Genomic DNA, 19920 nt, shown 5'->3' on the forward strand with positions numbered 1-19920 from the left:
ACATATATGTTATGATAATATATTTAAAGTTTGCTTTTTCAAAGCTCTCAGAGAGATTGCTCATAGATAACAGTGGTCCTTTTCACAAAAAATCGTAAGAGTAAAATTAGTCGTAAGTAATGACGTCATAGTAAATAAAAGTATTGTGACATCATAACTTACGACTAATTTTACTCTTACAAATTTTTGTGAAAAGGGCCAAAGAACTGCAAGGGGAATACATTGTATATCAACCCACTCAAACATTCATTTTGATTAGACACTTACTCTGATCTATTTCAAAGTTATGTGGTGACAGAAGTTTTGATAGGAATCAGATAGTGATAGTTCCATGATAGTCAGTACTTTCAGTTCTTAGTAGAAATCTTCCGTGCAACTTGGTCATGTTTAAGTAAGAACCACTTCAGAACAGATATCAGACATGCAGTTACTATTTTTGAATTTTGGCACATCGAGTGTGGAAGGGGAGAGGAAGGTTTTGACAAATCAACACCTTTAATATCTTTAACAGCCATTTTACAACATTCCCTTAAAATGTCAGCATCCAGATTTCACGGATAAGGACAGTAATGGTACTCTATTGAAACATGGTGTTATGAAAACGTTGTTTTTAACACGGTTATGAAAAAGCCAATGTTATCGCACAAACACTGGTTTTCGTTATCGTTAACATTGACATTTAACATGATATGGCTGAATTAAAAGCAAAGAATGACTGTTATGCGAAAACCAATGACATTTTTCTTACACAAAATGTTTTGATACTTGTTCCTTAGTCACAAGATAATACCGCAGCAAATATCCATCAGACATGAATAAAAGGCATGGATATTTATTATCACCAGGTAATATATTATTATGGAACAATGAAATGCTTCGCTGGATGCAGCTTGATATAACCCCAGAGGTCAGCTGGGGCAAATATGGACACACCATTCAGCCAAATACAGCTCTGAAGTTGGATTCCAATTGAATATTTGACATAGGACAAGAATTTGACAAGAATCAAAATGGCCCATTCTTGGCCATTTATTCATTTACTGTTCAAGTTACAACCATCAAAATCAATCCAAACCTTCCTTTACAGGTATGACACATTGTTGTACAATTTCACTCTCACTTTTTTAACTCACCTGGCCCAATTGCAAAGAGATCCATTCACTTATATTTAAATTATAATCAGGATATCATGAAACTGCTTGTTTTTGGCCCCAAATAGAATACAATTCAAATGACAACCACCAAAATCAATCCCAGTCACTCTTTTGTGGTGTGGCACCATGTGGTGTAATTTCATCAAGATTCATACACTTATGCTTAATTTATTGTCTGGAAACCAAATTGTCTACTGATGCTGGATGACCCAGATCATACCATTATTCAACTGAAATGTTGTATAAAAATGTCAATAAACAGAAACAAAAAAAAGATCAAGAAATTGAATATTTAATCCAAGTCAAAATGACAAAATTTGACTAGAAAAATTATCACAAAATACATATCCAAATCACATCTATTCTAAAATTAAATATATGTCTAGAAGATAGATACCAACTACTGTGAAAGTACTTTAATTCGTGGATTAGGGAAGAAACAAAAGTTTGTAGATTCTTGTATTCATGATAATTAGGTTTTCAGTATACACATCAATGGGATTCTTCTTTTTGTTGGGAACTAAATTTTGTGGTTTTGCCTACAAACAAAAACCACAAAAATTGGTACTCCACGAACAATAGTGCTTTCACAATTAATAAAAAATACCGATATTGTGCGTTAGTATATTGTATAATAAGCATAAAAATGGTCCCTATTTAATAAATTGATTTGTGAACCTTAAGCTAAAATTGTAACCCTTGACATTTTCAACCTAAATTGAGTAAAGCATATACATATTTGTAAAGGCAAGTTTTCAATCAAACCATTTCCCTAACATAATAAAACTACTAGTTAAATGATGGCAAACTAAAGTCTGACAAGGCACATACAGGTGTACACCACACAATTGTTTCTATTGGACTGAAGGAAAAGTTGACTGAGGGAATATTTCCTGTAAAAAAATTATATTGACCTTTTTGAAACCAAATTATTTTGAGCAATGATTTAATATATGTATATTTTAATGAAATAATCTCAATATTGTAAAACTAATGTTCTTTTTGCAAGTCGATTTTTAACACTAAATTCTGAATTTCTGAACAGCCTCAAACCTAAAAACAATGTTTTAAAACTTGTCATGCTGTTGGCTATTCCTGCTTACTCAATAATAACATGTATTACATATAATTACAAGTACATGTATGTGTACATGTAACATGTAGCATATATTGATTACAGATGAACCATTTTTTTTCCTTCACAATAAATATATAATACATATGAAATTAAATGGCACAGATAAGGAAGCCTGATAAAATAATTATCACAAAAAAAAAAAAAATTAAATGGCCATATGGAATGTTTCAATACTACATATACAAAGATATGTTAGTGACCATTGCTATAATAATATTCTGTGAAAGTACTGATACTTGGTAAATATCAATTTTCATGGCTTTCCTGTGGTGGTGGTGGAACTATAAATGTTAGCTTTCCTTAGTGAAATTCTACTAACCTGAATCAAATCTGAGACTTTAGATAAAATGTCCTTATCCATTAAATATATTCTACAAGAGCCCATTTTTTAAACATTGAGCCTATATTTAAACAAGTTTGTTCTAAAGGTTTACACCCTATGGATGATTTTCAAGGTATAAAAAGCCTCATTGTAAGATTCTTTTCAATAAAAAATGAGTGATCCAATATTAATCCTATATGAGATGTTTTGACACTTAAATAACCCTGATAAGATTCTGAAGTGAAACTATTAATAGTTTTAACTCTGTACCAAAAACTGATACCAACAAATTATAGTACTTTCACAGTATAAATATTGTTTTTCACTTCATCATTGAGCAGGACTAGAGGTATAGCTCTATAATGAATGAACAAAATTAAAAAAGCAACACACACAATTATTATAAATAAGGTAGCAATGATAGATAAATACCGATACACAGAATTATCACATTTAGAATCTTGAAATGCCTCTTAACATATATGCTTTAGCTATTACATTTATACTTAACCACAAATACGAAATACTGGACTGAACTAATTATAATGCCTTTTATGATCGTCTGTTTTCAATAAATTACAGGGGTTCAAAAATTGCAAATATACTTTTAAAAATGTGTAAAAGGTCAAGTACGATACTGAATTTTCTAAAGATAAAATGTTAGAAAACGGATCAATGTATTCTTTCAGTGTAAGCAAAACGCTTCCATAAACGAACAAATAATTTGACCGAATAAACCCTTGGATTTTGATATGTACATAGAATCACAGCAATTCATACACATACTACTAAACACTTTGACCAGGATCTTAACAAAGAACAAAAATAAAGATTACAGCTACATGTATGTTGCATGTATCAAATTTATCTTCACAAACCTGTACAAGTATTAATTTCTATTACTCAACTTAAAAAAAAAAAATTGTATTGACATGCTTTGTTTGTCCAGTGGAATATAATTTTTTCAAAGTTGTTCTCAAAACAAACTTTCATTTCAATAATGAAATTTGACAATTACATGAATTCCCTTAAGTTTTAAAATACTGTTGACACAATTCAGTTTAAATTATAGCAATAAACACATCCAAAAAAACAAAACAAAATTTATAATTATAAGTCACTTCCACTAGAAAAAGGTGTTTCATTTTTGTGAGTCCAATGAATCTCTTATTCTGGTACTACCGGTATATTCATGGTACATAAATCTATCAGACTTCATTCAGAATTACAATATCGGTGCTATATTCATGGTACATGACTATATCTATCACACTTCACACAGAATTACAATATTGAAAGTTATAAAAAGCAAATTAATGAAAACACAGAGCATGGTATTGAAAATAATGAAATTTATATTGAAAATAATAAGGATAATTGATATTATAGAGTCATTTTTACAACTTTACATAACAAATAATACATGTAGACATTTATGCTCTAACTCTACCAGGCAATGTCTTTTGAACTTCATGGAACTTTATTATTTAATATATCTGTATTTAAACTTGGATCTATTCAAAATATGCATAGTTGGACAAAAAAGCAAAATGATAAAAAATTAAATATCAAACCTTGTAAAGTGTGTGGGATAATAATTTTATGGACAAAAAATATTGGATTTTAATATCTAGGAATGATAGCTTTCAAACATGGTACAATGTATTTACAAAGAGTTGTAATGTCAAATTACAGCAGCCTGGTATTAATTGTGATTGCATGGTAAAGGATAATACACACTCTTTACTGTATGTTAATTCATTGTATATGTTTTGAGGTAACAGCTAGGATTTTCTTGTCAATTATAACATAACCAGCTCAAGAAACAATCAAAACCAGTTGATCCATTGATAGGACCACCTGTTCCTTCTGGCTTACATGTACCTCTTCCACAGGCAGATATTATTCACATGACATCCATGTGAATTGAGCATTATGTGACATTCATGTGAAGCTTATGCAATTTTCACACAAAATTCACTTAACATTTACATTGCATTTCATGTTACAAGTTCACATGAAATTCACATAATGACTCATTTCATATCAACTTACAACATTCTATTTACTTAACGTAGGTGAAAATCATGTGAAATAAATTTGCCTGTGAATGACAGAGCTGTCAAGAATTTCAATTTATTCAACTTGATTACATGTAGAATTTTGCTGGCGGCAGCATATTAACCATTTTGGTTAATACTCTCATGATTAAACACTTTCTTATATATTTTACAACCTGTCAAACAACAAATGTGTAAAAATCTTAATTTTGTATAACAAATTGCAAATTAGCAAGATAATTATAAATTCATCCTGAGTAAAATATGTTAGAATTCTTAATTGTGTAAAAATGCACTCCAAAAAATATCATTAAAAATGCACTCCAAAAAATATCATTAAAAATGTTCAACATCAAACACAACAATGATCATCTCTAGGTGCTTCCATCTGTCTAACTCTTTCTCTTGAAAATTCTTCTCATGGCCACAGCATTAACAGTTACATCCTGGAATGAGAAATTTGCATGTTAAATTAAACCAAACATAATTCTATAGAGCCAACAAAAAAGCAGAAATTGGTGAAATGAGATGTAACATATGTAAAAAAAAAGAAACAAAATAATTAATTCCTGATTTGAAAAAGCCGAATTCCATTTTAAAACAAAAGAAAATCATGTCTGATTAAAAGGCCATATGGCCCATTGCCATGAAATGTACATGGGAAAACTTGGCATTAATTTTGATTTGCTTAAGTAGCTGTCTTTGTAAGAATCATGCAAAATCTGAAAATCTGATACACCCCAAAAAAGGCTACATATTTTTATTTTTGTAATTAAGTTGTTTTATGGGTCTATACTAAGAAATGAGTAACTATTCATTCAAATCTGCCTGCTCTTAGGAGTTAATCAAGATTGAAAATCCAGTAGATTCTATTGTATTTGAGCATCATTTACAGAGTTATCTCCCTTAATTTTGAAATTTACTGTGCATTCTATATAATTTTTATCTTCTAAGAGCACGGGTAATATGAAAAACCACATTTTATTTTCTGTTTACTATGACATTTCAAACAAAATATCAAAAATTAAAATATGTAGGCTTTTTACCCATGAATCACATTTTGCATGATCCTTAGCTGGAGTGCTACTTAAGGTAAAAATATATTGAAGTTGATATTTTACAATTTATAATTTTGTCGTTTCTCATAAAACATTAAACGCTGTGCCACAAAAATTCCATTTATATCTTACTTAGTGTTTAAATGATCTATCAAAATGGCAACAAGGTAGTAACTTAGTTGCCTTTTTTCCAAAGTATCCCCTCCTGTTCTTTTTAAACAGAATAACAGCATTTTAGAGGGTGAAACAGAAAGCAAGTATAACAGAATGAGACTTAATTCTTTATCTAGACATACAATATTGATATTTTTCTACGTACTGACGAGATAACACTTAACTTGATGTTATGTTGTCATCAGTGGTCCTTTTCACAAAAAATCGTAAGTGTAAAATTAGTCGTAAGTTATGACGTCATAGTAAATAAAAGTATTGTAACGTCATAACTTACGACTAATTTTACTCTTACGATTTTTTGTGAAAAGGACCACACTATCTGTAGATAAAAATACACTCGTTATAAAAAACATTTTGATCACTTAAGAGCTAAACAGTCTGGGGTAAACAGCTGGAGGTACATTTATTAAATGAAACACTACAGGGAGTATCCTTTTGTTAGCTTGCTCACTGGATTTTTACCCTAATTTTACAGAAACCCATAGAAGTAAAACAGGAAATTGAAATTTGTTTATTTCTGAATACAGAAAACCAACAATTTGATGTTTACTTTTTGGTGAAATGATGGGTAAACTCTGGAGAGCCTGGACTACTCCCTGGGAAAATCTGAAAACAAGTCACTAATGTTTGATCAAGCAGAACTAAAATTGGTTATTCATAAAAGCCCTTCCTTAATCATTCCTGCAAAGTTTGGTTGATTGATTGACTGTGGCTTTTAAAGCATCCTTTGGCAGGTATTACATACATTGCACATATTCAGTCAAGAATGCTTGACCAATTAAACAGACCCTGATTTATAATACTAGTCTGACAGAAAGCTTGACCAATCAAACAGACCCTTATTTATAGTACTAGTCTGACATTGAAGAGCCAGATTTTTATTGTGTTACCACATGGAAGCAACAGCCTGCATATTGGCATGTCATCTGACTCAGGCACATTACATAGAAGCAACAGACTACAGATTGGCATGTCATCCCACTCAGGCACATTACATGGGGGCAACAGCCTGCAGATTGGCATGCCATATGTCTCTGTACATAACATAGAAGCAAAAGAATGCAGATTGGCATGCCATCCCACTCAGGCACATTATTTTGACTCTGAAACCACCAGTGGTCACTCTATCTCCTAAAGGCAGTGTGCTTAGTGGAGAAGCAGTGACTACCTATTTTATTGTCTTGGGTGTGACTGGACTGTACTCAAAATCCTCTGCATCTGAGGTCAGTGAGACCATGAGACCAACAAGAAAGTCACAAAATTTGCTAAATCTTGATTTGGACTCAGATTAACACAGAGCTAAATCAGAGGATTGATGCACAGACCCACGGACCAAAAAAATACACAAGTTAATATTTTCTCTCAAAAGGGTACAAGGACAATAATAGCATAACAATCAATAAAAAGAAACAAACCATAATTAGTTGATCTCCTTCCAACCTTCTTTCCACTCGTGTTGGCATAGCCTTTGACCCCTCGGTAGGTTTGGCTTCTGTAATCATTTTCCCACCTTCCCATGTTACAAGTGCCTGTAAAAAAGAAGTTTTTTCTCAGAGCTTAATATGTATGAAATTGATCTGAGCTAAATGACAACAAGTTGAATTTAAAGAGGGGCTGGCAAAGAAATAGGATTACATAAACCTTAAAATAGCCAAAAATAAAATTTCTTTCTACTATTCTTTTATTAAACATGTGTGTCTTTTAAATAGACAAAACATAATGATTTATGATTTCATTTTAAATTCAAACACTTTAAATGAGAAATGACATCATCAAAATATTTGCAATACAAAAAAATGCTACCCTTTTAGTCTATTACTGGTAAAATTTTATATCTCTACATCCTTCCACCAAAATGACCTTTTGAAAAATGTACAAATGAATATTTTGCATATAATCATTATACACAATATGTAAAAATGATAGCTAGTGAAAGAATGTGGAAGTTATTATTTATTTCTAAAAACCAAAATAAATTAAAGTTTGTTTTTGTCTGCAAAAAACATGTCTCCCCCATCCCGCAAACTGGATCCACTTGCAGTATCCATCTTGTCCACAAAACAGCTTCATAAAATTCTGTTGTGAAGATGCAGAGCAGTTACGCTAACCAGTTCAATAATTCCAGAAAATTTGAGAATACAAGGTAATTATAAAAAAATTTTGACAAATTTCCAAGTTCAAAGGACACATAAATTTCTCATTTCAAAGGGCACAACTCCTACAAAAATTGGGGAACAAAATTTCCTTGTAATATGCTCAATAACATATGATGTTCTTACTACATACCAAGTTTCATAAAATTGGGTTAAATAGTTCCAGAGGAGTAGCGCTGACAAGGTTATTTATGAGGATTTTTGGCAAATTTCTAAGATCAAAGGGGCAAAACTCCTACGAAATAGGGGGGATAAAAATTTCCTGGTAATATGCACAACTAAATATGATGTTTGTGCTACATACCATGTTTCGTAAAATTCAACTCAGTAGGTTCAGAGGAGTTGCACTGATAAACTTTGTGACGGAGAGACTGACAAGCAAAAAACAATACAATGTATGTCTCCCCACCAAAGTTGGGGGAGACTTAATTAGGCAGTTTCCTAAGATTTTTCTTAATTTCCATAAAACTTGTCATTATAACATCATTGCCTCAGTTTCAGAACACAGATTTTAACAGAAATGATGTTACCATTATACGCCAAAAATTTTGGTGAACAAATAATACAATATCTTATGGTATTAGGGACAGATTTTGGTTGTTTTACCCCCTACCTTTTATCTTGACAGTCAAATTTTTTATTCTTAATCTTTTGAGGGAAAATCATTAATTTTTAGATTTACTAGGATTATCTGGTTTTTTTTTTATTAAAATATCAAGTTTCTTAATAGACTTTAATGTTTAATACAATATATGTATATGCACAGGTTAATTTTTATAGAAAGAAGTTATTCTTTTTAATCTATAAACCTTATTTTAATTTATATACACTAAAGTTTGATGGAAATCCATAAAAGAAATGGAAGCACTATTCAGGCAACAAGCCTAAAAATTAGTCTGACTCAACTCATATCTGTAAAGAGCAATCTCAATGATTTTTCAACTTTTTTTAAAAGACACCTGTGCCTTTCAATTAGGGAATTATAACAAATGGAAATTTGTAAGAAAATTATATTTCATCATACAGTTGGTTACATGAATCCCTAAATTGACACATTTCTTATTAAAAGATGAAAAATTACGGAAAAGTAAATTTTGGAGTTTTTATAAGGTAGAAATAGAATATGTTCACGTAATTTAGTAGGAGTTTGGGAAATTCAGGGAAAAAGTAGGAAAATTATCATTCTTTAGGCATTGGGAAAAAAGCCTTATTTTGGCTCTAATTAATGTATAGAAAAATCACTGAATCTCACTTCCATCGTAACTTATAAAACTAGTAACTATACACCAAAGTTTGATGATAATCTGTTAAAACATGGAGGCACTATCTAGGGTAAAACATGCTATAATGGACACATGATTGGTCTGGCAGTTCAAAAACATTACACCCCTGCAAATAAAGTGTTACAATTTGAAACAATTACATGTGTTTATACAAACCTTCATAGGGTTATCCTGAGGATCAGTTGATACAAACCTCCATAGGGTTATCCTGAAGATCAGTTTATACAAACCTTCATAGGGTTATCCTGAGGATCAGTTTATACAAACCTTCATAGAGTTATCCTGAGGATCAGTTTATACAAACCTTCATAGGGTTATCCTGAGGATCAGTTGATACAAACCTTCATAGGGTTATCCTGAGGATCAGTTGATTCTGTTTCTTCCCCAAGGCGGAATTTGGTATCAGAATCTTTGGGACCTTTAGTTACTATTCTTACATAATCATCATCTTCTATACTAATTGTCATGGTAGAGCTTGCTGCAGCAGCTAATTTTCTCAATACAAAGCCAATTCCTACAAATGATTGTAATTTTTAGAATTATTGATGTCAAATACACTGTATGTTTGTTAAGTACAAATGCATGTACAAAGAAAAAACTTTTTTCTAAGTCAAACTGGTCTGGTTCCAGTATTTTTTTTTATATCAAATCTAAAACTAAAAAAAAAAAAGAAACTGTTTGTCAGGCACAACATGATAACTACATGTAAACCTACTTATAAGGAAGAAACGATTCACTGAATGTACCGAATTGTATTGTTACACCCCTACCTACTTAAGTAGTAAAATTTCATTTGTTATTAAGTAGCACTCCAGACAAGAATCATGCAAAATGTGATTCATTCTTTAAAATCCTACATATCTTTATTTTTTATATTTTGTTTGAATTGCCATAGTAAATAGAAACTAACATTCAGTTTTTCATATAACTGGTGTTCTTAGTAGATAAAAATTATATAGATTGCAATGTAGATTTCATAATTAAGGGAGATAACTCTGTTAATCTATTGGATTTTCAATGCTGATTACCTCCTAAGAGCAGGCAGATTTGAATGTATAATTACACTTTTCATAATATAGACCCATAAAACTTAATTACGAAAATAAAAATATGTACCGGTAGCCTTTTTTTGAGGTGTATCACATTTTTCGGGTTTTGCATGATTCTTACAAATACAGCTACTAAAAACCAATCATTGGCCATTTCTGGCATATACAACATATGTAATTAACATACATGTACATATCAAATACAATAACAGATGAAACAATAAAAATGAAAATAAAATTTCTTCGACAGGAAGGTGGTTATTACAGGAAGTTTGAGATCATTTCTTACTTTTGTAAAAAATATATAAAGTTTGCAAGTTGGTTGACAACCTCCTCATTTTCATTCGTCATTAACCAAATCAATTTATCTTGTGATAAAAAACCAAAATTTGAACTGAGAAAATGAATTTCATCTTCTATGTAATTAGGATTGCACTTATTGCATTTTCTGTCACCTAACTATATTTTCTTACAACAACCTCTCTCTATATCAATGTCAAGCTGAAGCAGCAGCTTGTACAAATGGATCTTAGTAGATTTGGTATAAAACACTCAGATTGACAGGAAAGTTAAGGATCCTGTAAACTAACGATTTATGTTGTGACACATGTTGTGATAGGCCTTATCCTACTTACACAGGAAGTTGATACAGAGAGCAACCAATAGCACTGACATGTACAACATATGCCCAATCTATATGAAGCCACACACCAAATTTGAAATCCATCCACTGGCAATGATATTGTTTTCCTTAAGTGTTCTCTGAAATAGGACTGTTTCTGCTTGTGAAAGTTTCTCAAAAAAATGGCTAAACAATTATCCAAAATAAGACAATTCATTCCCCAACTGGTAGTCAAAGTGCAGGATATGATGTTTTTGTTAATACATGTAACAACACTGCTCAATTGTTTCTGACCTTCTGACATATTTAAGGTATTTAACTGTTATTCCACATTTCACAAAATTTTTAAAATAATGACACACAGTTTCCCAGTTAGAAGAGAGACAATTTTGTAAAAAGCGAATAATATCATTGATTGGGAGCTGAGATAATAACAACAAAATATGGATGGACAAAGTGTTTCCAATATACCACTTTGACACACTGAGTGAGAATATAATTTGCATGTGAAAGGGGAAATCAGTCAGCATCGGCCAAAATATACTGATAAAATATACATTTGTACCCTCCTTTTCTTAATTATGGTAGACTGTAGCAGCTATATACATGTATGTACAAGTCATCCAAGGTCAAATGAGAAGCTAAATGCCTTTAATACCAGAGGGGGTCATTCATACATTAATACAGTAAATTCTAATTTCTATATGGCTAGCAAAATATGTCGCAAAATTAGCTATTCAAATATCGTCTGGCCAATATGGTGATTTTCTAAAGTTTTGACAATTAAATTTAATAGACTAGAATATAGTCTTTATTTACATTTATGGAATGCAAGCCATTTTTAGCAAGTTTTCCAAAGGGACATAATCCACCAAGTTGAATGTCTCATTGAAGAAAGGAAGAACAGTAAACATTAAAAAGTATTTTCATTTCAGTAAGTACCTAATTGATTTAAAATAGATTTACATGAGGAAAGCATTGGCCTTAAGTGTGAGTAAAGCAAAAAGGACTAATTTCCCTTTTCAAGAATTAGACTTCATGTCATTTACAAATTTATCATTCTTGCCCATTTAGGATATTTTCATCAGTGGGAGCCAGATATAGACATTCTAGATACATGTATTTGGCACAAACAACACGGCTTAATCATGATCTCTTCAACCATAAGTTGCTTTTTTCAATGAAAAAGTTTGAGTGGTAACTGGTTCTGATCAAATAACACAGACCACTTTAAAACATTTTGTATATTAGGCAGCATTTTTGACAATAGACAACTTTCACATTTGCCATTTACGTTGGTTCTGGTTTTAAACTAAACACAGAAAGTACATGTATATTAGATTTAAAAGCTGCAAGAACAATAATAGTTACATTGGGTTTGGAAATACCTCTCCGAACATAAAAATATCTGAAATGCTCCTTAGTTATAATACAATGTGTATACATGTACACATATGTATTATTTAAAAATTCCTTGCAGTCGTTAAGTCAAGTTTTTGTTCCCTTGGCTCCCGCTAGCAATGTCACCCGACCTTAAGTCTGTTAATCCCAGTAGACCTCGAAATAATTGAAGAACTTTTGCAGTTGTAACGGAAGTGAATGTAAAAGTTGTCTCTTTCTAAAGCTTCAATAGATAGTGATGTAGACAAATTTCTACACATTTAAGAGCAAGCTTTACTTATACTTTTTATGATTGTAGTATGGGTTTTTGATCACCTAACAGCAGTTTCTGTATTATTTCATAATGTTGAAAATCACATTTTTTTTTTTCTGTTTGAGGATGGCTGCTTAAAGTCTTTTATAGTTTTTCTGAATCGCTTGGTGAATATTAGTGCAAATGAAAGTAAGTTTGCAGATAAACAGAAGGGAAATTTTAGAGCACTAAGACTTGCGTTTTTGATGTCATATATATGTATAGCAATACATAGAAAGGGATAAAGTAAATTGAGGTAAATTTTGTCTGATATGCACATAAAGAAAATCTGATGCTTTACATTAATTTCAGACATATGCAAATAAGCAGAATTAAGTAATTCAGCAAACACTGTAGATGCTGATGGAAAACACATGCCAAAACTATGGAACGCCAAAACTATCTGATGAGATACACATTTGTTTACGTGTTGTCAATTTTATATTACTTGCTGTGGTTTTATAATTACATGTGGTCATTTTGTATTTACGTTATGTAGGAACATCTTTACATTATGTCGTTTTGTCTTTACGTTCTGCCATTTCGTCTTTACGTTCTGTCATTTCGTCTTTACATTCTGTAATTTTGTCTTTACCTTCTGTCGTTTATGATTATGTTATGTCAATATATATTTACGTTATGTGGATTTATCTTTACGTGCAGTGGTTTTCTTATGACGTGAGGTCGTTTCATCTTAACGTTATGTCGATCTCTAAATACTTTATGTTTTTTTCTTTTCTTTACGTGCAGTGATTTCTTCTTTACGTGATGTGGTTTCTTCTTTACCTGATGTGGACAAAAATTTCATGATGACGTGTGACCCCGGAACTTTTCCATCGGTTGTAAACTTCAAATCAGTCCGTAAAAGGCAAAATAGACATCACAACTTCGATTAGAAAAATGCTGAACGAAATACACTTGGGTAGTCTATCCAGTCACCCTAGAGTGTTTATTCTATAGTAAAAAATAGCTTATCTGTTATTTACATTCAATATTATCACAACTGATACACCTGGGACTCTGTTGATGAGTTGTGGCGATTTTCGTAGTCAGAATATATTTATAATTCCAAAAACATGGGAATTTCGACTCCTGCGAAAATTTGCATTAATTCGACTCTACAAGTTATTGCGTAACTAAATTTAATTTTCTATATTAATAAATCACCAAAACTTATTTTCAAGAAAGAATTTTCAAAAAATGTTAAAAATATTACCCCTACCCCTAGAAAACTGGTCCCAGTATCAAACACAATTTTCATTCACAGCATACCAACACTGTGAAACTCATATTTTAGGTAAAGATGTTCCTACATAATGTAAATACCAAATGACCACATGCAATTATAAAACCACAGCAAGTAATATAAAATTTACAACACGTAAACAAATGTGTATCTCATCAGACAGTTTAGGCGTTCCATACAAAACTAGAAGTGTTAAGTTTCAAAATGCTAACCGTAGCTTCAGTAAATTACATGTAAGTAGCAGTCTTCGTACGAATTATACAGAATCTGAAATATGTGAAACACGTACCACAAAAAATGCTACAAATTTTTATTTTTGTAATTAAGTTGTTTAAAGGGTCTATCTTATGAAATGTGTAATTATTCATTCAAATCTGTCTGCTCTTAGAAGATAATTAAAAACAGAATGTTAATTACTGTTTACTATGGCAGTTCAAACAAAATATAAAAAAATATGTCTGTGTAGACTTTTCACCCTAATCCCTTTTGGGATTCAGTGTCCGGAGCTTTTTTTTTCACCCATGAATCAAATTTTGCATCACTCATTGCTGGAGTTCTACTTAAATATATTTGAATTAGAGGTTTACTGCTGTTCCAGTCTGTCGTGTTGGAGAGTTACTCCCTTTTGCTTAAATTTAAAAAAACGAAGTCAGTCATGAATATGAAAAATGACTATCAATGGACGTGCTACATTGTGACCTTATCCCAACGTACTAGTTATTTACTTTAAATTATTGATTCTATTCGGTACATTTTTTAAGGATCTTACCTATTTCTTTTAAATATTCGTCTAAGTTTTCATTTTTTACTAACACCCAAACTCCTGCAATAGTAGACTCAATTTCTGCAAGGGCCATATTTCTTCTCTTTACGTGAAGTGCAAAGTCCAAGTCGATACTACTCTGATAAATCAGTCCAATCGGAAATACTCAGACTTTCTCGTTATAGCGGAAATGGCCGGGTAGTACCGAGCAGTCCAAGGTACAAATCGGAACGTCACTCGGTCTTTTCCGGAAAAGGCCGAGAGACTTTCTTCCTCGTTTGCTCCCACAATCGAAGTATTTGTAGCCCGATTATATATTGTCGAGTTGCTATTTGACAGTAGGAGCAAGCCGTTTTGGTGGTGGGGAGAATATAACGTATGGTATAAAATGTATAACCGTACCCGTACCAACTTACTTCCGACTTCGTATCCAAATACTATTTTGCCAGTTTTTTTTTTCACTTTGTGATTTCTTCATTATTACTTGATATTTCCAGCTGAAAGTTGGAACACATTTATAAAATAACATGATGGGTAATGAATTTTAAAATGTTTTCCAAAAAAAAAATGATTTTATTCGAATTTCTGTTTTCAAAATGTCGAAATTCCCATACCCTAAAAGTCCGATATTTTTGTTCTGTACATTATAATGCATTTTCGACATTAAGACATCATAATGTTATCAAAATTTTCTATGTAGATAAATTGAAATTGCTTCATTTTTCATTCTGGATAAGATCGTATCCATTCTTTGGTAGTACCGGTATCGCCGCTAGCATCCCCCCAAGTCAGGGTTTTGAGTCCACCCTCGCTCCCTGAAACCCCTGACATCACTCATTCATATTTTGCGGGTATCGTCATTGCACCAATGAAAATCGATTTAACATAAAATGTCTGTGGAAAGGTAAACAATGATACGAGGTAATGGACGATCCGATACAGTAACTGAAAGAATGCAATATGTGCAAAAATAATAACTGTACATTCTGTTTAGAGTCTTCACTGAAAAAAAATGGCGTTATGTGTAGCCACTTTGTAAGTTATATCGAAGAGTTTCTATTACGAGTGATTTGATTGGATTTTGGATCCGGGTTAAATTTAAGTAACTCACTAGATGGCGCTGGACTATACCCGCTAAATATGAATGAGTAATGTCAGGGGTTTGAGGGAGCGAGGGCGGACTCAAAACCCTGACTTGGGAATATGCGCCGCTAGGTACGGTAAGGAATTCAAATTCTATCACTTCTTTTTTAAGACAATATCAAATCTTTCAAAATTTTATCCAGTCTTTAGGTGAGGTTTTAATCGCTTCGTTTAAAAACGTTAAATTCGGACAGGAAAGTGAGAAATAATCAATAATTAGTTTCGCACAGTAACTTCCGGTTACACATTTTTTAACTTTTGACTTCAGAAAACCGATCATAAAAGACATATTAGAACAAAAATATACACCATTTTCTTGATATGAAATGAATTGAAATGGACTTTTCAACATCTCATGCAATTTTCAGTTCTAAAGGAGACATGACACAAAAAATATCTTTTTTTCAATTTTTAGTTTATTTTCTTGATCACACCTAATATATATAATAAAATTGCCCCCTTGTGGTCACTAACGTCGTTTAATTGAAGATAAATTGATTCAAAATCGACGATGACCCAAGCTAAACGAATTTTAATTAGCCATGTGGTCTCGTTAGGTCATTGGTTCTTAATTCGTATATTGAGTGGTTGAAAGGCGTGGGGCATCTGCATTGTTTACATGATTTTTTCCTGATAGTGAAAATATTTGAAGTTGTGGTTTGCCAGCGATTATATACTTACTGTAGTGTCATTTAAACCACTTCAATAACAGATATACTTAACTACTACATGTATGAGACTATTCACAGTGAGACGACACCTTTTCTGTTCGAAGATTGCATAGAAGTATTTCATTATGTTCAGTCATGTAAGATTGGACTTTTGAAATAAAGTAAATTTAATTCATATTGTAATATTCAAACTGTTCCAATCTAGTTCTTCATAAAAATATTGCTTTCACCTCTTTTTACGGAAAGTTACTCCTGATAAGTGTACCAGTCGCAGGGCGTGTAATATAAAGTACCCGCAAGTACAACTAGAGGATAATACGAACTTGAAGTTTCCTCGTGTTCTAAATCTTTTTTGCTAAAATTAAATATTTTAACTGACCTGTAAAAATATTTTTGTACTAGAACCCTTATCTCACGTAGGGTTACCTATTATAAACTGTGTATCGTGTCAAATTCTCCATCTAATTTGTTTATTTCAAAATTTGTATATAAGATAAAAGAAATTCAATTATATTTCAATTCCTGCGTCAACACCTGTGTCACGAGTCGCCGAACCATGCAACGATATAAGAAACCGCCCACATTTCCTCTTGGCCATAACTAAGTCTACCGGGCTTGTTTATTGATATAACCCAAGCAACGGCAATGAAAAAACTTTTCACAAAGTGTCATTTATAGTTGTACCCTACTGTTCAACTCCAGGGGCGTAGCTGGGCCTGTTTTAGTTGTACGCAAAATTACAGCGAGGGGTCTTGGGTGGGGGGGGGGGGGAGCGCTCAAGGCCCCCAGTGAGTCCGGCAAGGCAAAACCCTGAGGGAAACTCCTGAATTTTAACGATTTTGGAGCCAGTTTTTCAGAGCCTATACTACGTTCATGGTATGCATATGTGATAAATAACCTTTATTTCTTCTTTAAAATGTGCGTTTTTATTTTTGTTACTTTTTCCGAAAGTACGCAACTCCGTATTTGCGTATAGGCAGCTACGCCCCTGAAATCCTGAAATTGTGTGCAAAGTAGTTGTATATTCGCCACGCGGGGATGTATGCCTGCTTTCGTTTAAGGGAGACATGACACAAAAATATCATTTTTATAAATGTTTTTTTATTTATAAAAAATAACTACATGTATAGTATGTTTATATACGTGTGTAACAAACGTTTTCTCAACAGATTAGCTAATTAAAGTTAAAATGCTTTATTGTTTTCACGACGACCTAATTAATATGCATAAATGAAAACAGAAGTAACACTAAATTACCATATATGGAAGTGTTACGTCATCGGTTCTCAATCTCCATTTAGATACATTGAAAATGTATACACGTGCCCGAAAATTGTATACATGATGCAGAGGGGTCCGCTGATCTTTGTATGGTGAAATAATTGTGTTTAGAAAGTGAAAAGACTTACATTCTTCTCGTTTTCTGTCAGCTTTTCATTTTCGTTAGAAATACATCCCCGCATAGTGAATACACAACTACTTCGCACACTTTTGTTAGGACTTGAACTGGAGAGTACAAATAAAATAGTGATACTCTTTGCAACGTTTTTTTTTTTTTTGTTTTGTTTTGTTTTGTTTTGTTTTGTTTTTTTTTTTTTGCTGCTGAGTTATATTAATAAACAAGACCAGTAGACTTGATTATGACCACGAGATAACTTTTATCTTTACATGGTTCGGAGACCAATGACACAAGCGTCAACGCAGATGTATGACTTCGATAATATTTAATTGAAATTTGATTGAATTCCTTTTGTCTTACGGATTTTGAAAATAAAACAATTTACATGGAGAATTTGACACAATACTCAGTATATAATAAGTGACTCTCGGTGAGTTTAAAGGAGCTTTTTCTGGAACCGATATTTAGCAAAAAAGATTTAAAAGAAGAGGAAGCTTCAGCACGAGAACATTATGTGTTATCAGATAAAATTATTAAAAACCAAGAAAAAATTAACATGTTTTTATTATCTTCTGTTTTTGCAGGTACTTCATATTATACCCCCTGGCACCGGATCACTTGTCAGGATTAAAGTTCCGTGAAAAAGGGATGAAATCAATATTTCTATTGAAGATCGAGATCGGAACAGTTCATAACACAGAATACGAATTTAATTTACTTTACGCGACGGCACATGGACTGGAGGTCTTCTCAGGAAGTGTCTGCTTGGGGATCTCGGAGCAGCAAGGGCCCCACAGATACACAGTGTGTAGGCCTACCGGTTGTGGGAATGCCCTAGCACTCATTATCCTTGACCCAGCTATGTAGTCTTCGAAGGGAAGTGGTGTCATCTCACTTTGAATGGTCTAGTCTTCATACATGTAATAATTTAATATTTCTGACATTGTTTACCATTTTCTTCTCGAAGTGGTTTAAATCGACACCACAGTAAGTATATATTCGCCTGCAAACCACAACTTCAATATTTTCAGATCAGTTGAAAAAATCTTGTAAAAAAATGCAGAAGCCCCACGCATTTCAACCACTTGATCTATGAATTGAGAACCAATGACGTAACACGGTCACGTGACCACATGTCTTACTAAATTACGTATGTCGATTTTAAATCAATTTGTCTTCAATTAAATGGGGAAATATTGGTACGGTAACGGGTACGCGTTACACATATTAGATCCTCCCAAACATTAACCTGTGAACTGCAATATTTTAGCTTAATATTTAGAACACAATTAAAGAATTTCATATTGAAGGAAAAGGAACAAAAAGAAATTAATACTGATTAAACATTCCTGGTCATAATTAATTTAATTTATTTAGTGCATGTGTGTGTAAGTGAAAAGTGGGCAGAATTTGTAAGTCTTTCCTGTCAGTACCTAGCCTCTACACTGTCAAGACTCCATGTAGTGTCTCCTCGCGGTTAAATAGCCCCACTGACTTATGGGTTACTGAAAGTAAAAAGCTATGAAAGTTAATCCAGACAGAAAATCCTGATAGATGGAACTCGTTAGCATAAACAACTGTCTACGGGATGGAAAACACCAACAGAAAACCTGTTCCTCCATGCAGGAGGTTTTACTTAGGGCTAACAACCTCAACATGTAAAAAAGGAGTGTTACAGAAACAGCAACTAGAAACTTAACAACTGTAGTGAATGAACGTCCTCAAAATGCTGATATCCACCATGAATGAATGATGGTAGTCGAAGCCGAAAGGAAGCTACAAAAAATGATAAAGGAAACGCTTAACACCACAAAAACAAAGGTCCAGATTGGATCCTGGAATGTCAGGACAACGTATGCTACAGAGAAGTTGGCTAAAATTACGCTGAAATGTAACGGTACAATCTCGACATATTGAGTATCAGTGAAAGCAGGTGGAATGGATCTGTAAGAATAATAACAACCACAGGAGAATTGCTTTCCTATTCTGGTA

General features: G+C 32.5%; 1 protein-coding gene across 1 annotated transcript; it reads right to left on the reverse strand.

The window, feature by feature from the left end:
* Window positions 1-1430: 1430 nt before the first annotated feature.
* LOC148607802 (fatty acid-binding protein, adipocyte-like) lies at window positions 1431-14880 on the reverse strand. Its single transcript, XM_088545028.1, has 4 exons — window positions 14722-14880; window positions 9684-9856; window positions 7322-7435; window positions 1431-5120 (listed from the first exon to the last, which is right to left on the reverse strand). Exons 1-4 carry the CDS (start codon window positions 14807-14809, stop codon window positions 5067-5069), a joined length of 429 nt encoding a protein of 142 aa, XP_088401154.1. The 5' UTR covers window positions 14810-14880; the 3' UTR covers window positions 1431-5066.
* Window positions 14881-19920: the final 5040 nt, after the last annotated feature.

Source organism: Perna viridis, chromosome 9 (assembly GCF_037379345.1).
Source record: "Perna viridis isolate PV_CMFRI_1.1 ecotype Kerala chromosome 9, ASM3737934v1, whole genome shotgun sequence".
In the NCBI taxonomy this organism is placed as follows: domain Eukaryota; kingdom Metazoa; phylum Mollusca; class Bivalvia; order Mytilida; family Mytilidae; genus Perna; species Perna viridis.